This window comes from Plecotus auritus (assembly GCF_963455305.1).
Source record: "Plecotus auritus genome assembly, chromosome: 2".
NCBI lineage: Eukaryota > Metazoa > Chordata > Mammalia > Chiroptera > Vespertilionidae > Plecotus > Plecotus auritus.
Window position 1 is genome coordinate 73,755,786 of NC_137771.1, and position 21,546 is coordinate 73,777,331.

General features: G+C 34.5%; 1 protein-coding gene across 3 annotated transcripts in view; it reads left to right on the plus strand.

Moving 5' to 3' along the window:
• MTF2 (metal response element binding transcription factor 2) overlaps positions 1 to 9,696 on the plus strand; it is an 80,246-nt gene extending 70,550 nt beyond the window's left edge. For 2 of the 3 annotated variants that reach the window (XM_080655659.1, XM_080655660.1), the window contains exons 11-15: positions 692 to 862; positions 4,636 to 4,741; positions 4,867 to 4,919; positions 5,032 to 5,136; positions 7,008 to 9,696. In XM_080655659.1, coding sequence (XP_080511785.1) covers positions 692 to 862; positions 4,636 to 4,741; positions 4,867 to 4,919; positions 5,032 to 5,136; positions 7,008 to 7,365 — 793 coding nt within the window. In that variant the 3' untranslated portion in view covers positions 7,366 to 9,696. Of the gene's footprint in view, positions 1 to 691; positions 863 to 4,635; positions 4,742 to 4,866; positions 4,920 to 5,031; positions 5,137 to 6,758; positions 6,786 to 7,007 lie in introns of those variants that run through there. The other variant, XM_080655661.1, reaches the window with a different exon arrangement.
• Positions 9,697 to 21,546: the final 11,850 nt, after the last annotated feature.

Genomic DNA, 21,546 nt, shown 5'->3' on the forward strand with positions numbered 1-21,546 from the left:
AAAAGTGGAAGAACAGTCCAAGTATTTGATAGTGGTTCTTGTTGCTAGGCAGGCAGAGCTAAGATAGATTGGGGTGTTTTGGAATAAGGACCCTAAAGGCTCTTATTTTTCATGGCATATTATTCAGAGATCCAAGCCCACACTGAAATAACATTTCTCTGCTCCAGGTTATTTCTAATTTCAGATCTGACACACTAGATATTCTTTGTATTTTCTGGGCTTCTGGGATTGGTCTCCTACACTTTCTTTAACAATGCTATTACTTATTATTTTCTGACCAGAGTTTCTCACAGATATACTCTCAAATGAAATTCTTATTGTCCTACACCTTTTTTTTTAGATATTTTTGAACAGATGACACTAAAATATGGAAAAACATACTAGACTAAGAAGACACAACTCTGTACTCTTCTTTCCTCTAAAAAGTTAGATGCCATGTTTCAAAAAGAAAGGTGGACATGTACACATCTCTCATCCTTCTGATGCTATCCTCCCTCCCTATTCTTCCATCATATCCTACTGTAGACTGGTTCTGGGCAGATAAGAATCAAAGAAAGCAAGGGAAAAGGTAGTTTTTGTAGTATTGGGTGGACTTCATGTATGAAGACTTTATATTTGAAAGTTGAGTTAGGGTCTGCCATGTATATGTGTTCAGTTTTTAAATCTTTAGTTAATTTTTTTAAAAATTTAGGTTTATGTCTGGGAAAGAAATAAAGAAGAAGAAGCATTTGTTTGGGTTGCGAATTCGTGTTCCTCCTGTGCCACCAAATGTGGCTTTCAAAGCAGAGAAAGAACCTGAAGGAACATCTCATGAATTTAAAATTAAAGGCAGAAAGGCATCCAAACCTATGTCTGATTCAAGGTAAAAGTTGATCTGTGGCTTAGTTTTTCTCTTTAGCTTATTTGTAACTAAAAATGTGTGTTGTTTAGTCTCATTAGTATATTTGAAAATACAAGTGGTAGTTACCCTGATTTGTTTTACTGTGTATAACTTTTTGCTTAGACAAGGTACAAAGAGTTAATAATAGATGTTTATTCATTTATTTCAGATCTTAGGCTTTCCAGGAATAAGCACTGTTGATTTGGTTAGCAAATAATTTAAGTGCTGGCCTATTTATTTATTTATTTGTTTATTTTCCTTTTATTCATTAATTCCATTTAGCAAGCATCTTATTAAGTGCAGGGATATAATAACAAACAGGACAGACTTCCTTTCTGCCCTGATGGGGTTTACATTATAGTGAGGAAGAAGGGTGATAAAAGTAAAATAATTACAGAACATGCTAGTGCCATTTAGGAAATAACACACAGATTTAGACTGTACTGGGATGGATCGGGTCTACTTAAGAAGGAGGCTTAAGGAAGGCCTATTTAAGTGAGACTTAAAGAATAAAAATGACCTAATAATTTGAAGAACAAAGGGATGAATACTCCAGGTAGGAGAAATAACAAGTGTGAAAACTGTGAGGCATGTTCTAAGAACTCCCAGAAGGATTTTGGGGTAAGAATGAGGGGTAGAGAGTAGCTTCAAAATGTTGGGAAGGTTGCATAGGGCATGATCATATAAAATCTTGTAGGTTTCATGAGGACTTTGGGTTGTTTTCTATGAATAATGGGGAACTATTTAAAGATGTAAGCAGATTGGACTATCCTTTGAAAGTACCTCTTTGGATGCTATTTGGAGAATGGATAGGTATAGAGGTAAGAATAGAAGCAAGAGAAAATGAAATTAAGACTCTTGAAGTTGTCTAGGTAAGAGATAGATGATGCCTGCTTGTATAGTGGTAGGTGGTAACAGTCTAATGGAGAGCGAAAATAGATTCAGGAGAACTATTAGAAGAATTTATTGGCTATGTGAATGAATTAAATTTATGAAAGAAAGGGAGGAATGAAATCAAACAAATGCCCAGATTTCTGGCTTGAGCAATTGGTGAGTGGTGTTATCTGTTTCCAAGATCTGAAGGAACAGAATTTGGCAAGGTGAATGAAGCATTCTTCTGTTTCATACTCATTGATTTTGAGATTCTTACCAGGTGATGATGTTAGATATAGGCAATTGAGTGCTCAGGAGAGTTCAGGGCACATGATATAAATTTTGAAGCCATGAGAATGAATGAAATTACCTAGGGAGCAAGAGGAAAGAAGAGAATATGGCCCAGAACAATGCTCTGATACCATTTAGAGATTTGGGAAGAGGTGAAATAAATGAAGAAGACAAAAAGGGATGATCAATGAAATAGGAAATCAGAAAAGTTTAGTGTCACGAAAACCAAAGAAGGGTACTGTTTCAAGAAAGATTAATGTGTTAAATAGTATTGAATGTTTTAAGAACTGGGTTAAGATGAGAGAAAAATGTTGGATAAGATAGCATTCTTTTATTAGTGACCTTGACAAAAACAAATTTTTTTTTGAGAGGTAAAGATAGAAATTAGATTGAAATATGTTAAAATGTGATTGAATCTGGCACTGTCCAATTGACATATCAAAACTGTTTTTTTTTCCTGCAAATAAGGAACATAGGGAGATTCAAAATAATGATGATAATAAAAACAAAGGAAATAATCTTTAAGGATTCTGAATGAAAAGAGAGAAAGTGGAAAGGGTATGTGTCCTCAACTCTTGGAAGTAGTTTTACTGTGAAGGGAAATAGATAATGGAATGGAAGCCGAAGAGGAGGGAGTAATCAAGTGATTTTTTTTTAATAGAAGATAATTGGAACCTGTTTCTGTGTGCTAGTAGGAATGATCCAGTGGAGAAGGGATTGGTATAGGAGATAGGGGAGGTAATTAAAGATATTGTAAAGTCTTTGAGAAGCCAAAAGGAAAGGGATTTTAGGGCCCAAATGTGGGAGTAGCCTTTGGTAGGAGAACTTACATCTTTCTGTTGAAATGGAGTGAAAAAAGAGAAGATAGGTACAGATGCTGGTTTTATTGTAGATTTGCCATTTGGAAGATGACTAAAGTTATTGCTGAATAGCTTCTATTTTCTCAGTGAAATAATGAGGCAAAGATAGCTGAGAAATTTAAGGAGCAAATAAAAGTATGAGATAGTCATTTTGGAGAATAAGAAAATGTAATTCCAGAGGGTTGGCAGTGCTTCATATCCATTTGAGTTTGTAATAAAGTAGATGCTACTTCAAGGTTGTTGTGTTGTTGTTTTTTAAGGAAAAAATACTATCACTTACAAATTTTATTATTAATCCTTTGCTAGCAATTGTCCATATGATGAATATTGAAAAAGGTTTGCACGAACTTTCTCATTCCTATCATGATTTTGATAGGACACTCCATCTGTGGTAGCTATAAGGTTTTCATTTGATGCTACTGGGTAATGGTTCAACGTACTTTAAAGGCATTTTTAGTTACTTCTGGGCCCTAAGTATGAAGTGGTCCTTTTAATGTGAGAGTACTTTCCTTGGTCAGGGCTCGGTCCTTTAGAAATGTTATGTTGATCATCTTCAAAAAAGAAAGCGTATGCCCTATCCATCTTAGCCTTGAGACTTTTGATTGCAGTTATGGTTTGTTCCTCTAGCTTCCTTACTTGTACTTCCACATTTATTCTCCAATCTTAATTTGATGTCTGGAGAGGTAGTCTTTACTACTTTTCTTCATTCACCTCTTTCCATCTGTATCTATAGTATTGTTCATTTTTTGTTGTTGCTTTTAATTGAATTTTCCTGGATAACTTTCTTATAGCACTTAACCCATTTAATTAGCTTGCTTATATGTACATTTGTCACTTTCTAACTATATTGTTAACCCATTAGCACAGGGAACATCTTGATATTCCTATTATCTAATATCCCCTTTATATGGTAGATAATGTTGAATAAGTGAAATAGATGTTTTGTATATTGATAGTTGCCCTTTTCTTCTTCCCTTGTATTAATTAGAAGGTGTCCTTAACTATTGCTTTTTTCCTTGCTATTGCTTGATATTTACCTTTATGTCTCAAAAATGGTTTTCTAGATCTTTCTAATTTTGCCCTTTGAATGACTCACTTACTTTACCCTCTCCCACCCTGGGCTTCATTCTCTTTCTGATTATCATCATTCAGGAATGAATATGTATATTCATTCCTGAATGATGATAATAATATATATAAAATTTAGGTATATACATCTAAAGGTAACCTCTATTTATAGTTAGTATATTTTAACATAGTTACTTCCTGACTCTGTGGGGTTAACTACTGAATTCCTAATTACTTTTAGTAGTAAATCCTTGAAACATCCCCCAGGTACCCACCTAGTAACAACCTAACCTATGTAATGAAACTTTCAGGAGTTTTGAACTTTTCCATTTGAAATAGTTGTCTGTTTCTTCTTTAAAAAAAAATTTTTTTAGGTGGTATATATTTTTCACAAGTGTATTAAAGAGAACTTTCTTAAACCTTTCATATGTGAATTCTTTTAAGTCAATAAATACTTATTTAAATTAGAATGTACTATTAATGCACTTGACCAAACTTATAGATTCAACTTCTATTTAATTTTGTTTTTATATTATCATTAATATAAAAATAAGCATAACCTAATTATTACATAGAGATGTGACTGTATATTATCCATTGTTTTTGTTGTTATTGTTGTTCTCTTTATGCAGAGATTAAATATATAATGATTTTATTTTTCAGGGAAGTAAGCAATGGCATAGAAAAAAAAGGAAAGAAAAAATCTGTAGGTCGTCCACCTGGTCCATATACAAGAAAAATGATTCAGAAAACTGCTGAGCCATCTTTGGTAAGAGGACTAGTATGTATATGTTCTCAGAGAGGAAAGATGCTTGAAATGACTGAGAAACTAGTATCTTTTCAGCTTACTTTAGAATCATGCTTTTTAAGTATATATATTTTTTTATTTTCCAGGATAAGGAATCAATTTCAGAAAATCCTACCTTGGATTTACCTTGTTCTATAGGGTAAATAGAAAGTTATTTTCTCCTATCCTAAGAACTTTCTTTTGGGGGGGGAATTAGTATTTCTATTGTTATGTAATATAGTCGTTTTACCATTTAAATTCTTTTGTCTCAGGAGAACTGAGGGACCTGCACATTCATCTAATACCTCAGATGTGGATTTCACGGGTGCTTCCAGTGCAAAAGAAACTACCTCGCCTAGCATTGCCAGGCATTATGGGTAGATATTTTATGTTCTTATTCTTTGTTAATTTTCCTGTAGTCTCTTTTTCTTTGTGAAGTGATGATTAATGACATATTTTCCAATTGAAAGTGATACAAGTATGTTTTTCACCTTTTGAGAAGCAACCAGTATGTCCGATACTTTTTTTTTTAAAATATATTTTATTGATTTTTTACAGAGAGGAAGGAAGAGTGATAGTCAGAAACATCGATGAGAGAGAAACATCGATCAGCTGCCTCTTGCACACCTCCTACTGGGGATGTGCCCACAACCAAGTTACATGCCCTTGACCGGAATTGAACCTGGGACCTTTCAGTCCGCAGGCTGACGCTCTATCCACTGAGCCAAACCGGTTTTGGCATGTCCGATACTTTAGGTTATTAATATTTATTTGAATAATTTTGCTTTTCAGAGCACAGACATTCAAATTTTTTAGAAAATTGGCTGTGTGCACTGAGAAAAGAGGCACACAAATGTTTATAGGCTGTGCTCTTTTCTGTGAGACCTTTTTATGCTTTTTTTTAAAATATTTTTTTAATATATTTTTATTTACTTTTTTTTTTTTTAAGAGAGAGAAAGGGAGAAGGAGAGAGAAGCATTGATTGGCTGCCTCTTGCCTTCTACTGGGGATAAAGCCTGAAACATAAGTTCTTTTGTTAGTAAAAGGATTTTTAAACTCAGTATTTTTATCAATAGCAGATTTCTTTAATGTTTTACATAAACTCTTCAGAAGAAAAACTTTTCCATAAAGTATGACTCATCAGTTATGAAAAGTTTTGTTTACTTGGGATCAGAGTTCTGAGCTTCCAAGTTTTATACTTCTCTTTGTTTAATTTTTGTTCACAATTAAAAAACTACTTGTGTAAATTATATAAAATTCTAAGTATTTGAAGGCTTAAAATGTAACATTTTTAAATGAATCATGAACAATAAGATAACCTATTTTTTTGCCTCTTATCAAGCATTGTGCTAAGCCTTTTACATATATTGTCTTCTTTAATTCTTACAACAGTCTTTTGAGTTGTAGGTCCTGTTATTTCCATTTTACAGATAAGGAAACTGAGACTTAGAGGGTTTTAAGTAACAGTCTAAGATAGCATGTTTAGCAAGTATAACAGCTGGTATGTTAACTAGTGTGATTATAAAGTCTGAATTTAGCAGTTGTGCTCTGTTCTCCCTTTGTTATAAGTTCATAAAGTCGTTGAATTTCTGAGCAGAAAAGGACCTCAAAGATGATCTAGTTCACTTAATCTTTTCTCTTAAGAGAACACAGAAGATAAGAGATTTGAATTTGGCCAATATAACAAGAGCTATACTCAGGATTGCTTGACTTCTAGTTTATGCTTATTCCAGTTCATTTTCTTACTTTACTAGGCTTAGAACTGGTAATAAGGCATCCTTTATTCTAATTTTACCATCTGTTTAAGCACATGGAACAGTGTCTTGTACATAATAGGTACTTATTGTATATTTGCTGCATTGAATGAATGAACTGGCTTTCTGGGGGATGAGGGATGCTAATGATAAGAGTGTTGACAAAACCTGACTTACTAATAGGTCCTTTTGGTAAGAATTTGACTCGGCCTCATAATCCAAAAATTTCCTTTGATTCTTTTAAGCTTAATAGAACATAGTTAAGGAAGAAAAGCTCTTCAAAGGTCAGCCCCAAGAAGGTGATGGAATCTAATGAAGGCGAGTGATAATCCATTTATATAGCATTTATTGTTTTGGTTTGGCTAATTTTTATGTCACCAGGATATATACTTATAACAGAGTGATAGAAAAAAATAATCAGAGAAAACACATAGTATGGGCGGAGGATACTTTATAAACTTAGTGGATAATTATGGTCTTTTTTTCTTTCATAGTTTATCTGACTCCAGAAAAAGAACTCGTACAGGAAGATCTTGGCCTGCTTCGATCCCTCATTTACGGAGGAGAAGGGGTCGTCTTCCAAGAAGAGCACTCCAGACTCAGAACTCAGAAATTGTAAAAGACGATGAAGGCAAAGAGGATTACCAATTTGATGAACTCAACACAGAGATTTTGAATAACTTAGCAGATCAGGAGTTACAACTCACTCATCTAAAAAACTCCATTACCAGTTATTTTGGTGCTGCAGGTAGAATAGCATGTGGTGAAAAATACCGAGTGTTGGCTCGTCGGGTGACACTTGATGGAAAGGTGCAGTATCTTGTGGAATGGGAAGGAGCAACTGCATCCTGACTGTAGGACTGAACATTATGTTCACTGCACTCTCATTTTCTGTAGGTACAGTTCAAAGCCCTAAAGGAGTCTGGCTTTTACTATCTTTCTTAAAAAAATAAAAAATGTCAAAAAATTTCACAAAAGGAGATGATACTAGCCTTAATGTGTACCTGTCAATGTTATGGATATTGTCATAAAAAGATATCTTTTAAAAATCAAACAGAGACTTAATTTTTTAAATCTTAAGTTTTGTAGAATGTTCCTAGGATAGGATATTAAAAATGATTCAAACCCATGCATGGTGTTAGATAATTTTTCTAATTATTCCATTGAATCAGTTTTTGTGATGAGTGGTTATCAGAGCAAACAGATCCTGTAGTTAGATAGCACAAGTATTTGAAAAAAATGTCTGTTTTGTTACCAAAATGTTGGAAAAAATTTATTTCAATATCTTTTAGATTTCATAAAGTGCAGTGTATATAATGCCTACTAAAAGACTGTAAAATATTGAAATTTTCTTTCAAGCAAAGTGTAAAAATATATATTGAGCCTGTAAATTGCTCTGTGACTAGACTTCATTGTCGTCTTAATATATTCTTTGCATGTGCATATATATATATACACACAGGTGTGTATGTATATGTGTGTGATTATGTGACCTATGCAATACAAATTATGGGAATGGGCAGCTTTGGAGTATATATCCCATAATTCTTTTTTCAGGAATAGTTGCAGTATTTACACAGCAGCATTTCTTCTCAGGCTTTTATTGGGTGCTGTTGCTTACTATGTATGAAGAGAAATGTGTCAAACAAGTTTAGTGTGCTCTGAAGAAGGGTGTGGACAACATTGTTCATGGGCTTTTAGAATGCTTTTCTCTTTCAGTCCTTGTAACTCAGCTGTTCAGTACCTAAAACAAATTCAAATAATATGAACATTATCTCCTACTAGAAGTAACGTTTTCAAGTTTTCACGGCACATTATGATTGTAAATGTCTCTCAGTTTTAACAGTAAGTCTATAGGAGTCCTGTGAAGATTCCTGAAATGTCTGTAGTAACTGTTAGTCATGTTGAATAAGTGTAGTATGAACAAAGTATTTTATTGCACAGGGTTAACAAACAGTATGTTGCCTGCCACGGCTAGTGCTGTTTTTTTACAACATTACCTCTTGTTTTTATAAAATGTACCAAGATTTAAATTGATAATTTTATTTTACATGTAAAAAGAAACAGTTTCTTTTATCACCAGTGTTAGAGTTGTCTTCTGTTTATTTTTGTTTCGTTTGTTTGTTCTTTTTTAGCCAAAGAGTAAACAGAAGAATATTCTTTTTTTGGTAGCTATTCATTTTATTCTTAAAAGTGATTGGTGGATTTTAGCCTAAAAATTGGGGAATTTGCTGCCAAAATGAAAAATATGTAAAGTGTAGTGATTACAGAGCGGTAAAAATGTGGGTTAGTACTTATTTATTCCATTGATTGATTATTTGACTGTTTATAATGAAAGTTGCTTTATTTCTTTAAACATCTTCAAAAGATGACCTTTTCTTGTCATACTATAGCCAAAAGAAGCAGAGAACATTGTTGTCCTGCATTTGGTTCCTGGTTGGCCAGGTATAGATGAGCTTTACAAAAGTGTGAATTAAAACTGTCACTTCTGTTTACCTCCACCAAAACTTGATTTCCCCCTAGCTATTAATTTAAAGTTGCCTTTCCTGCACTGCAATATTTTGAATAACACACAGAGTTTGTGTTGATTTTGAATGTTTGTTTATATCTAGGGGTAATGGAAAATGTAAATTCCGTGTAACCTTACTCACTCCACCTGTATCATATTATTTCATTTTCCCCAAAGTCCTTTAATTCTAACTGAACACCAGCAGTATTTTTAGAAACTCTTTGGCATACTTGGAAGATGATTTATTAAGCTGAACTGTCTTTAGACGTAATTATTGTGAATGAATGTTTTATTTTATCATGGTGGTTCACATGGCTCTGATGTTCAGTTTGTATTTTTGGAATTGCTTTACTTAGAATTAAAACAGACCAACATTAAATGTGTGTATTTTTTAAATAGCTAATGAGTTTTGCTTCTGTATTTGCTTAAAAATACACACTGGTGCAATAGATGACTACTTTTATGTAGCCCAGGGAGCTAAGGATTTTCCAATTCCATTGTAAATATATATGTTCACTTGAATCAATCTTTATAAAACTTTGCTTTCATTTTTCTCTTGCCCCCCAAACAATAATAATTATTGCATGTTCATCTTAAACGATCCTTAAAAACTTACCTGTTAAGCCAGCTTGCATTCTTTATACTTGAAGGATATAAATCTCTACCCTGTCCCCAAAATTAAAAAAAAAAAAACAGACTTTCAACTATGTTTTTTTTCTTACTTACAACAAAGGTGTCAGGGTTCATATAAAAGGATTTTTTATTTTTTTCCTAAAAAGCTTCTTCCCTACCTAGGCTATAGAAAGAAAAGATGTACAAATAATACATCATACTCAATTAATTCTTTTGTTTCAAACAAATACATTTTTATAAATACCCTTGTAATAAATAGTAAATATGGGTTCTCAGGCTTTTAGGTGATCAAACAAGATCAGAACATGAGCTATCAGAGTTATTTTAGAAATTCTAATGTAGGGGTAATGAAATCAGTTCTTTTGCTAGGTATATTTTATTACTAAATGTTCAATAGAAGTGAATGTTCACGGATATATGAGTTGATGGGGGTACCTCTCCTTTTTTCATTTGCAAGGTATGTCCAACTAGGCATGTTTGGTTTCTATTGTGTATACAGAAGATTTCTATTATCAGTGTTGGGGACTATAACTAATTCTGTTTTTTTGGGCTACTTGATTGAGTTTCTACTAGATACTAATAAGTTTTTATTGGAACATAATCTGACTTCCATTGTTACAGCAGACTGTTTTATAATGTGGTTCTAGAGTTGTTTGAATGAGGATGTGATGGCAAAGGAAGATGTCTGTGCAACTTTGGGAAATAGAAGAGAAGCCTTCTTTTAAGGGGATATTTTCCTCTTTAATGATATTTGAGTATCTCTATGAATACACACTCCCCAAAATCTCCTTTTGTTTCTTCTGTGGCAGTTAATCAGTCATGTCCTTTCCTCAGGAAAATAAAAACTTGACAGTTAAATGTAAAGTGAGACTTTTATCTGATCATGGATTCTTTTCTAATTAATAGTAGTTAAGAAACCAGATGTCTAACTGATAGCAATTTGGAGATTGGGGAAGCTGTGAAAGCAATCTGGCTCTCTGAATAACCAATAGATAGGAGCAAGTATGGCACAATATTTATCTTAATATCAAAGTATCTTGGAGAAATAACTAGATTAATATATTTTGCTGACTTTATATTTGAAAATAGAATAATACTGCAAATGAACTGGCTCACTTTTTTCTCTCTCCCTCCCCCTCCCTTTTATCCAACAAAATCCCTCTTTGCTTGCTCCCCTTGGACATGATGAGTATTGAAGCTGGATGTTTAGTAACAACTCCACACTTTTTTTTTAAAATATATTTTATTGATTTTTTACGGATAGGAAGAGAGAGGGATAGAGAGTTAGAAACATCGATGAGAGAGAGACATCGATCAGCTGCCTCCTGCACGCCCCCTACTGGGGATGTGCCCGCAACCCAGGTACATGCCCTTGACCGTGATCGAACCTGGGACCCTTCAGTCTGCAGGCCGATGCTCTATCCACTGAGCCAAACCGGTTAGGGCACAACTCCACACTTTTATAGCATCTTCAAGGAGTGTGATATCTATTCAGAAAAAATTTCCATTAGATTTAAGCAAGCAAACAAATGAACAAAACCTCAAAAAATGATAAGATGTACATATTGGATAAAACAAATATATTTCGTCATTATCATTAGTCTAATTTCTGTTCCTTTAGTAGTCAATCCTTTTTTTTTTTTTTTTTTAATTCTGTAACATGCTTTCTCAATGAGTATAATATAGTCCCTAAACTGGCACAAATTGGTTCATGGGGGGGGGAGGGGGCAAGAAAATCCTAGTAAATGGTTTGTGACCCTCCAGAGTTTAACTTTACTCAACAAAAATGTTATTCCTTAGTATTTAATTACCTTCATGTTTGTGGGGTTTTTTTTATTAAATTAGAAAGCCTTTTTTTAATGTCCTCTTGGATCATTGGTCAACCAGAATGGCCAAGGATTTATCTGGCCCAATGAGGAAACATGAGTTGGTTTGAGCTTAATGTAAGTACGGTATTCATAGAGAAAGTATACTAATATTTATTATGGACAAAAATAAAAGATAAGGCAAGTAGATTCCCTAAAGTAAAATTAGGTTTAAAAGCAGTAGAAGAAAAGGTAAATTTTAGAGCACCCTAAAAAAACATAGTATACGTTGGGTCCTTATTGTCCTGGACGCATTGTTTGTTTGTTTGTTTGTTTGTTTTTTAAATAATTTTTAATGTTTTAATTATGATTGGCATACAATATTATATTAGTTTCAGGCTAGTGATTAGGCATTTATATAACTTATGAAGTGATCAATGATAAATCTAGTACCCATCTGACATTATACATAATTATTATAATATTACTGATTATATTCCCTGTGCTATAATTTACATCCCCATGACTTTTTTATAACTACCGATTTGTTTCTTAATACCTTCCCCCTTTTTTCCCCTTCCTCCTACCGACCTCCCATCTGGAAGCCATCATAATGTTCTATTAGTTTTTCTGCTTTGTTTATTTTGTTTTTTGATTCCACATATAAGTGAAATCATATGGTATGATTGACTTAGTTTACTCTGTCTGACTTAGTTTACTTAGCATAATACTCAGTGGTGTATATATATGTACCACTTTTTTATCCATTCATCTGTTGATGGACACTTAGGTTACTTCCATATCTTGGCTATGGTAAATTTTGCTGCAGTGAACATGTGGATGCACATGTTTTTTTGAATTAGTGTTTTGGTTTTCTTCAGATCAATACCCAAAAGTGGAATTTCTTTGTCTCTTATTGTAGCCTTTGTTTTAAGGTCTGTTTTGTCTGGTATAAGTAGTGCTACCCCAGTTTTTGTTTTGTTTGTTTTTTGCTTTTTTCTTTCATGAACTATCTTTTTCCATCCCTTTACTTTCAGCCTGTGTGTCCTTTGATCTGAAGTGAGTCTCTGGCAGGCAGCATATATAAGGGTCTTGTCTCCTTATCCATTCAGCTAAACTGTATTTTGATTGGAGCATTTAACCATTTACATTTAAAGTAATTGTTGATAAAGATTTAGTTATTGCCTTTTTATTCATATTTTTTATCCTTTTTTTTTCTTAAATAAGTCCCTTTAACATTTGTTATAATATTGGTTTGATGGTATCATTGAGTTTCTTGAGTATCACAAGAGCAGCACTGACATTGAGTTCATGGAACACACACAGAATATGTGCAAGATCAGCTATGAAACTGGCAAATGGATAGCTATGTTTTGGAGGACTTCGTTCAGTGTTGAAGTCATATTGTCAGGTGGCCTGTGCATGTTTATTGGCTTCCATTGAACTCCCTTGCAGATGTTTATGTTTGATCCTTGGTGCCTTTGTGTGTGACTTGGGCTTGGAGAATTGAATAAAATTAGTTTATATTTTGTTATTTAGTTCAGCCAAGGTTATTCAACCCATCATTGATTATGTCAAGTCTGAAAGGAAAAAATGTTGACAGTATTTGAATGAATGTCTAGCAGGTAGTTAACAGTCATTTTTTCATATTAAGAAGTTAAAATTAAGCTCACTTAAATTTTTTATAAGAAATTAAGTTTTTTAAATGTTTTACTTTTGCTGGAGAAATACCATTTTTGAAATGATTTTTAGAAATTACATTGCTATGTTTTTATATAAATTGATAATTTGCTTATGTAATCTTAGCTACATTACCCTTTATATAAGTCAATTACATTAAAATATATTCAAAATTAAGTTGTAAATTGAAGTTAAATGCTAATAGCAATATGCAGTATTAATAATATATACTTAGTGAAGGATTATAATTAGTGGTATTTTAACTAATTATTGACCTCAAACATATTTTACCTTTAATACAGAATTTCCTATACAGAATTAGTGGAATATCAGGAGATTTTCCTATGCAAAATTTGAGACAAAAACAAGATTTTGTGAGAATTTCTGTCCCTTTTGAAAATATCCATGAAGTAAAACTTTTCCTTGAGGAGACATGGAAGTTTTAGGAAATGAAGCTCGTTGGAAAGAGTTTTGATAGGAAAAGCCATTGACTTATCCAAGACTTCGGAGTTTGCTCATGCCATCTGTATATTATGGGAAAGAGAAGATAGTATTTTTGTCTAATATGGATTTGTCATATAAGGATATTATCATTTGCAGAATAGCATATTGACATGGTTTTATTACATGTATTTAATAATCATAAACATAGCCTAAAAGGAATAGAGAGGAGATGGTGTGTGTCAATGAGAGCAATAATTCAGTGCTAATTACCATGACCATATAGATTAAATGAACATAAGGATTGATAATATTAATTTAATTTTTAGTACTGTAAGTATTGAAATTGAGTGACTGCAATTAAATTTAAAATGACAATCCTCAGAGGATCATAATTTCTAAGAAAATAGTAGTTTTACCAAATTTATATAATAATGTTTGATCTTAGCTAAATAATTCAGGGAAATGTGTAAAATTAAGTTACCTGTGCTGATTATTGCATGTATGTGGAAGGTATAATTTAAAATGTTTTAGTAAGGTCAAACTCTTGATATTTTTTGAAATAATTTTTGAAAATTTTTAAATATTTTAAAATTAAATTTGTACTTTTATTAAAAAGTAGTATTTAACATAAAGACTCATGTGCTTGAAAATGTAATGTATACTTATTTGTGGGCCCCTTCTAGAGAAAATATGTATGTTGTCAGCCATATTACAATCAAATCTTATTTGCTAATTGAAGATACCCATGTTATAGATAAGCAAAATTAACAAAATACACAATCATTTATATTTTTGCAATTAGAGGGATTTATTATTCATTTCCACTCATTGAAATTATTTGTGTGTTCCTTAAGCATACTCTGACTTAAAAAAGCAAAACTTGTGCTCAGTGATTGAGCATCGACCTATGAAATTAGAGGTCACTGTTCGATTCCCAGTCAGGGCTCATGCCCAGATTGCAAGTTTGACCTCCAGTGTGGGGTATGCAGGAGGCAGCTGATCAATGATTCTCTCGCATCATTGTGTTTCTAGCTCTCTCTCCCTCTCCCTACCTCTCTGAAATCAATAAAAAAATTTTTTTTAAAAAGCAAAACTTGAATAACTTAGACATATGGTCTAAGGGTTAAAGTGGAGCACTGGATTACATTCTTTATAAAAATAAACAAAATATTGACCCTTACCTAATATCAAATTACGTTGATATTACAAACCTCCATTAAGAATGACATTAAGATTTATATTGTAGTGAAATACCAATAAAGTAGTACTTCATCTGTTCACCATTATTACTCTTTAAAATAGCATAATTTTAAAAAATTATATATGAGTATAACTGTGGTTTTACAACTTTCAAAACTGTATACTTTGAAAATAAAACATTTTATATTTAGAGGTTCCACTGAATTCAGTTTAACATAAGCCACTGCTTACTTATAAACAAAATCCACTTTGTATAAGTTTAAGTAAAATATGGTTTTAGGTACAAAAAACAAATTTGTTTATTCCTTAACCTCATTTTTGCTCTTATTTGTGAAGATAAGAAATTTATTTTTCTGAATTTTTCAAAGGTATACTGTTTAACTATTTGTATTAGTTACCTAGGGCTACCATAAAAAAACCTTCCTCCCTCCTCCTCCTCCTTCCTCTTCCTCTTCCTTTTCCCCCTCCCCCTCCTCCTCCCCCCTCCTCCCCCTTCCTCCTTCCCCCTTCCCCCTTCCCCCTCCTCCCCTCCTCCTTCCCCTCCTCCTCCTCTTTGAAAGAGGTGGGGAAGTGGAGAGACAGAAACATCTATGTGAGTGAGAAACATCGATCAGTTGCCTCCTGTACATGCCCAGACATGGGTCAAACCCGTAACCTAGGTATGTGCCCTGACCTGGAGTCAAACCCACAATCTTTTGGCATACGAGATGATGCTCCAACCAACCGAGCTACCCAGCCAGGGCTAGCATGACTCCATTTTCTGTCTCCAATTCACACATCTTTACTCTGTGTTAAATCTCCCTCTCCTTTTACCAGTATATAGATACCCGTCATTGGATTAAGGATATGTATTTATTGATTTTATAAAGAAAGGTAGAAGGGAGGAAGGGAGGGAGGGAGGAAGATCAACCTAAGTCCAAGATGATCTTGCTTCAAGACAGTTAACTTAATCATATCCACAAATATCGTATTTCCAATAAGGTCCATTGGCTCAGAGGATAGAGTGTCGGCCTGTGGACCAAAGGGTTCCAGGTTTGATTCCGGTCAAGGGCACATACCTTGGGGCATGTAACTTGGTTGCAGGCTCCTCCAATGTTTCTCTTTGTCTTCCCTCTCTCTTCCACTCTCTAAAAATAAATGGAAAAATATCCTCGGATGAGGATTTAAAAACAAAAAGATAGACCTATCTTTTGGGGGGACACAATTCACTTTAGTATTACAGGATTTTTTTTTTTTTGTATGTTTCAGTTTCTGAAAATGGTTTTACAAGCCATTTTGTGTTGTTTATTAAAATGTAGCAATCAGCCCTAGCCGGTTTGGCTCAGTGGATAGAGCGCAGGCCTGCGGACTGAAGGGTCCCAGGCTCGATTCCCGCCAAGGGCACATGCCCAGGTTGTGGGCTCGATCCCCAATAGGGGGTGTGCAGGAGGCAGCCGATCAATGATTCTCATCATTGATGTTTCTCTCTATCCCTCTCCCTCTCTGAAATCAATAAAGAAGTATATTAAAAAAAATAAATAAAATGTAGCAATCATGTTTCGAATACCTGTGAGTTGCTGTTAAAGGGGAAATGAAATATTAGGAGCCCTGCTCTGAAATTTTAAATTCTGGTGGACACAAACACAACTAAATTTGAGTTGAAATGTGATAAGTGCCATGGAATATTGCTACAAGGTTCCATAAGAATGTAGAATAAACCTAAGAGGCATTAGGGAAGGACTTATTAAAGAGAATCTCATTTAAATTTGGGTTTGAAGGACAATAGGATTTTGACTGGCAAAAATAGAGTGGGATAAGGAACAGCACAAATAAATGGAATTGGGGGGAACAATTTAAGGGTTATAGTTTAGAGAATGGTACAGTCTTGGGGAGTTAGGACATGAAAATTAAGCAGTATTTGAAAACAGTGTATGACTAAAGGTATCCAAATATATGGTACTAGTATATCCCTGGAGAAATGAGATTAATTTTGACTGAAGTATGTTTTAGGTTGTATTTTCAAGGATGGATTAACCTAAACAGCAGCTAAAGGAGAGAAAATCTTCGTTCAGAATGAGGGAGCAAGGTAAGAATAGGCCTGGAGTTGAGAATATATCAATATGTGAGGGCCTGTTGTTAAAACACTGGGCTGGGGGTGGGGGTGGGGTGGGAAATAGATATGATTGCCTCCTTCATTTAGTGTTTTCTACTGGGAAGATAACTATGTGTAGCTATTTAAAGGGGTCCCAGCGGCAAGAGGATTTAAGGGAAGGGAGAGATTACTTTTACCTAGGGCCTACCTATAGAGGATATTTGGGAAAAATGATTTATTAGGGAAGACTTCATGAAGGCATTTAAACGACCATGAATGTTATGCATGATTTAGAGGGAAATGATGTAATGCAAAACCAGCTAGGACTAGACTAAATTTAGGTAAACCTGAGGTAGTAGAAACAGTAGGAATGTTTGTTTGGAATACATGGAGATACTTACTGGCATGGAAGATACCAGGATCTTGAAGGTGATTTTCTCAGGGTGAGGCTCACCCATTGTATTCTGGGTGTGCTGACCCCTGTGATTTCTCCAAATGTGGCAAACTAGATTACATAATCTGTGGTAGTGGGGAACTGCATTCCCATTCTCCCCATAAAAAAAAAAGGAAAAGAATACATACGTATGGCTCAGTTGGTGGGAATATCATCCTGTACACTACAAGGTAGTGGGTTCAATTCCTGATCAGGCACATACCTAGGCTGTGGTTTTGATTCCCTGGTTGGGGTGCTTATGGGAGGCATCCAATTGATGTTTCTCTGTCCCTTCCTCCCTCCCTCCCTTCCTCCCTTCTACCTTTCTTTATAAAATCAATAAATACATATCCTCAGGTGAGTTTAAAAAAAAAAAAATGCCTAAAAGCCCTAACTGGTTTGGCTCAGTGGATAAAGCGTCAACCTGCAGACTGAAAGGTCCCAGGTTCGATTCCGGTCAAGGGCATGTACCTTGGTTGCGGGCACATCCCCAGTGGGGGGTGTGCAGGAGGCAGCTTATCAATGTTTCTCTCTCATCGATGTTTCTAACTCTCTATCCTTCTCCCTTCCTCTCTGTAAAATATCAATAAAATATATTTTAAAAAATGCATAAGAGATTTGGGGAGAGGACTGAGTAGGTAAGGAGTTTTTTTTAAGTTTTGAGGACCTGGGAGGCTAGTGATGTCATTAAATAGAGGAAACAGAAGAGGAGCAGACATGTTCAGAGAACAGGAAGGAAGATAGGCTTGGTTGGAATAAAACATGCTTGGGCGTAGGACATGGAATAGAACTGGATTATAGATCAACATACGTTAATAGCTGCAGCCTCTGTCAGGAATTTCCCAGGAGCTTCTGCACTTTATTGTTAAAAACTTGCTCATCGCCCTAACCGGTTTGGCTCAGTGGATAGAGCGTCGGCCTGCGGACTGAAGGGTCCCGGGTTCGATTCCGGTCAAGGGCATGTACCTGGGTTGCGGGCACATCCCCAGTAGGGGGCGTGCAGGAGGCAGCTGATCGATGTCTCTCTCTCATCGATGTTTCTAACTCTCTATCCCTCTCTCTTCCTCTCTGTAAAAAATCAATAAAAATATATAAAAAACAAAACAAAACAAAAACTTGCTCATCACCAGTTTTTGAGCCAAGACTTAGATTTGAGGTTCTTCATGGTGGTTCTGTGGCAGGTATGCAGAAAATTTTCTGTAAAAATGTGAATTTTTCTTTCTTACATGCTACCATAGTATTAGAATAATTAATTTAGAGCAGATTTAAGGTTATTAGCTGAACCAAAAAAGTATTTTGTTAAGCATTAGTACCTATATTTATATTAAGAAACGATTGTGTTGGTTTATTTGAAAGCTTATTCTGAAGCCAAAGCAGGGGAAGTATTTTATGGTGCTTTCCAGGTAGATACTCTGTTTTGGATTCAAAAGTCCATACTGTACTTCAAAGTGCTGGTGTATTAATTGCGGATTGTAGCCCTGGCCGGCATGCACAGTGGTTAGAGCATCGGCCTGTGCTCCAGAGGGTCACTGGTTCAATTCTGGTCAAGGGCACATACCTGGGTTGCAGGTTAGATCCCTGGCCCTGGTTGGGGCATGTGTGGGAGACAACCAATGGATGTTTCTCACATTGATCTTTGTCTCTCTCAGTCTCTCCCGCATCTCCTTCCTTGCCACACTCTCTAAAATTCAATGGAAAAAAGATCCTTGGATGAGGATTAACAACAACAAAAAAGTTTCGTGTAGTTACTAAAATTGACCTTTTAAAATTACAATATTTACTTTGTCTATGGTATTGAAAAATACAACTTTAGGTTTAGAAAATAGCAAGCATATGCTGTAGTGCAGTAATAAAGAAACTTTGAAAACTCAATATTATAATCAAGTAATTTATCCCCTTCATAAGGCAACTGCAGTAACTTCCAATTCTGGATTTTCTTATAATAGAAATTATTCACATCTGAGATGAAAAATATTCCTTTTCCTCATCTAAATCTAACTTAGAGGAAATAATGCTAATTTGTTCCTAAAGTATTGCTTTTCCTCTTAACCTTAAATTGTATTTTAGCTGGCAACAAACAATTAGTAAAGCAGTTCTAAGAATGGAAATGTGGTTTAGAAGAAAAGGGCAATTACAAGGAAGGATGGAGGAAGTAGATGAGAAAAGCAAGAGGAAGTCTTATATCAATTGTTTTTTCTCCAAAATTAAAAAGCTTTACTATTTCTAATTATGACGTAAAAGCATTTCTCAGTGAAAAATTCAGACAACACAAAACTAAAATATTCTGAAAATTCTCCCAGTTCTACAGTCCAGAGAAAATGGTGTATAAGCCTTAGCCTTCTAGACTTTGTCTATTTTTTGGTTTGTTTTTTACTGAAAAAGATCATTCATGTTGTTTTAAAATTTCACTTTTTTCTTAATAATAAATAGTATGCCTCATCTTTGTTTCAACAAATACTGTCCCTACCACTGGGTGTGGTGGGTAGAATAGTCATGTTCTCTGCCTTCAGATTAGGGTCTAGTAGAGGATTTATATATATTAATTATGATATGGTGTGGTCAGTACTTTGAAAACAAAATATAGATGGTACATAAGATGGACACAACCTAAATTTGAGGGATCTTGCCAAACTTCCTGGAGCAATGAATGAGAAAGCTGACTGGGAAAAATTAGTAGTTGATAATTCTTGAATATTCTCTCTCTCCAGTTAAACTGTTAACTCTTTAAGGGCAGATTCTTTGCCTTTCTGTTTTCCAAAGGCCAGGGCATAGCAATGTTCAAATTTTTCTTATCCTAAACATTAAACTTTGTCTTGGGAATATTTAGGTACTATGGGGATATAAAAGTATTGCATCCTAATCTTTGCTTGGGTGCCAAAAAGGAAATACTCTCCTTTGACAATAAATGGGATATCTGCATACTATTTTATAGTCTTTCCTTGTTTCCCTGTCTAAACAAACTGATCTTTGTTCATTCTTTTCTCCTTTGCTATTTGTCCAAGGAATAGTGAAATAGTTGCTGCACATTTGGTTTTAAACTTATGTCCCTTTGGCATTTAAGAATTTACAGTACTTTATATTATACTTAACTAGAGGCCCGGTGCATGAATTTGTGTATGGGTGGGGTCCGGCTGGCCCACCCTGATTGGGGCCAATCAGGTGGGGCTGGCCAGGGGGAGGGGCTGCAGGCAGTTGGCTGGCCAGCCCCGCCCCCTGGTCGAACTCCTGATTGAACTGGTCGAACTCCAGGTTGAGGGGACAATTTGCATACTAGCCTTTTATTATATAGGATAAGTTGCTTTTCAGTTGCATGTGATGTATATTCCTTAATTCTAAGATTCTTTACAGAAAAAAGACTTCATTACCTTTATTGGTGAAGAAAACATTATCCTATGTTTAATATTTTCCATATACCTTTATGCCTTGATTGTCCACTGAAACACGTCAGCATTTGAAAACATCAAGGATAGCTTCTCCGTTAAGATTCAGAATGATGATTCTGCAACGCTTGGCCAATAGGTGTGGTCTTCCCATGGCTGTGTTCTAGTAACCACTTCATCATAGTATAACCTTATTAGGAGACAATATTTTAGAATGTAGCATTGCTTCACAAAGGAAAAATGGTGACTTTTGGACTTTTCATATTTCATGTAAAAACAATCAGGCTTACTCAACCCTTAAGTTTCCTGAAGAATAGTGTTTAACTGTTTTACTAGTAATTAAGTTCTTAATTGAAGTAATACTGAAAATGATGGTCATTTTTTCACTGAGAATATTTAGGTTTAAAATGAAGCTAGAGTTAAATTGTACTCATTCCTGGGCTTGTTCAGAAATATGTATATACCAACATACAATTCATCTGCCCATTTTTGTTTTAAATTTTTATTTTGAAATAATTATAAACTCACAAATAGTCACCAAAAAAAATGTACAGGGAGTCCTTTTGTACTCTTCAGTTTCCACCAATGGTAAGATCTTGCATATAGTACAATATCAAGTCTAGAAAATTGTCATTGGTACAATCCACAGTTTATTCAGATTTTACCGATTTTACAAGTACTCATTGGTGTGTGTATATATAATTCTGTTATTTTATCACGTAGATTTATATAACTACCACAATGAAGACAATTATTCTACCACAAGACTGCCTTTATAGCCACATTCCCTTTCTTAATACCTGGTGACCACTAATCTGTTTTCCATCTCTATAATTTTGTTATTTCAAGAATGTTATGTAAAAGGAATCAAACAGTGT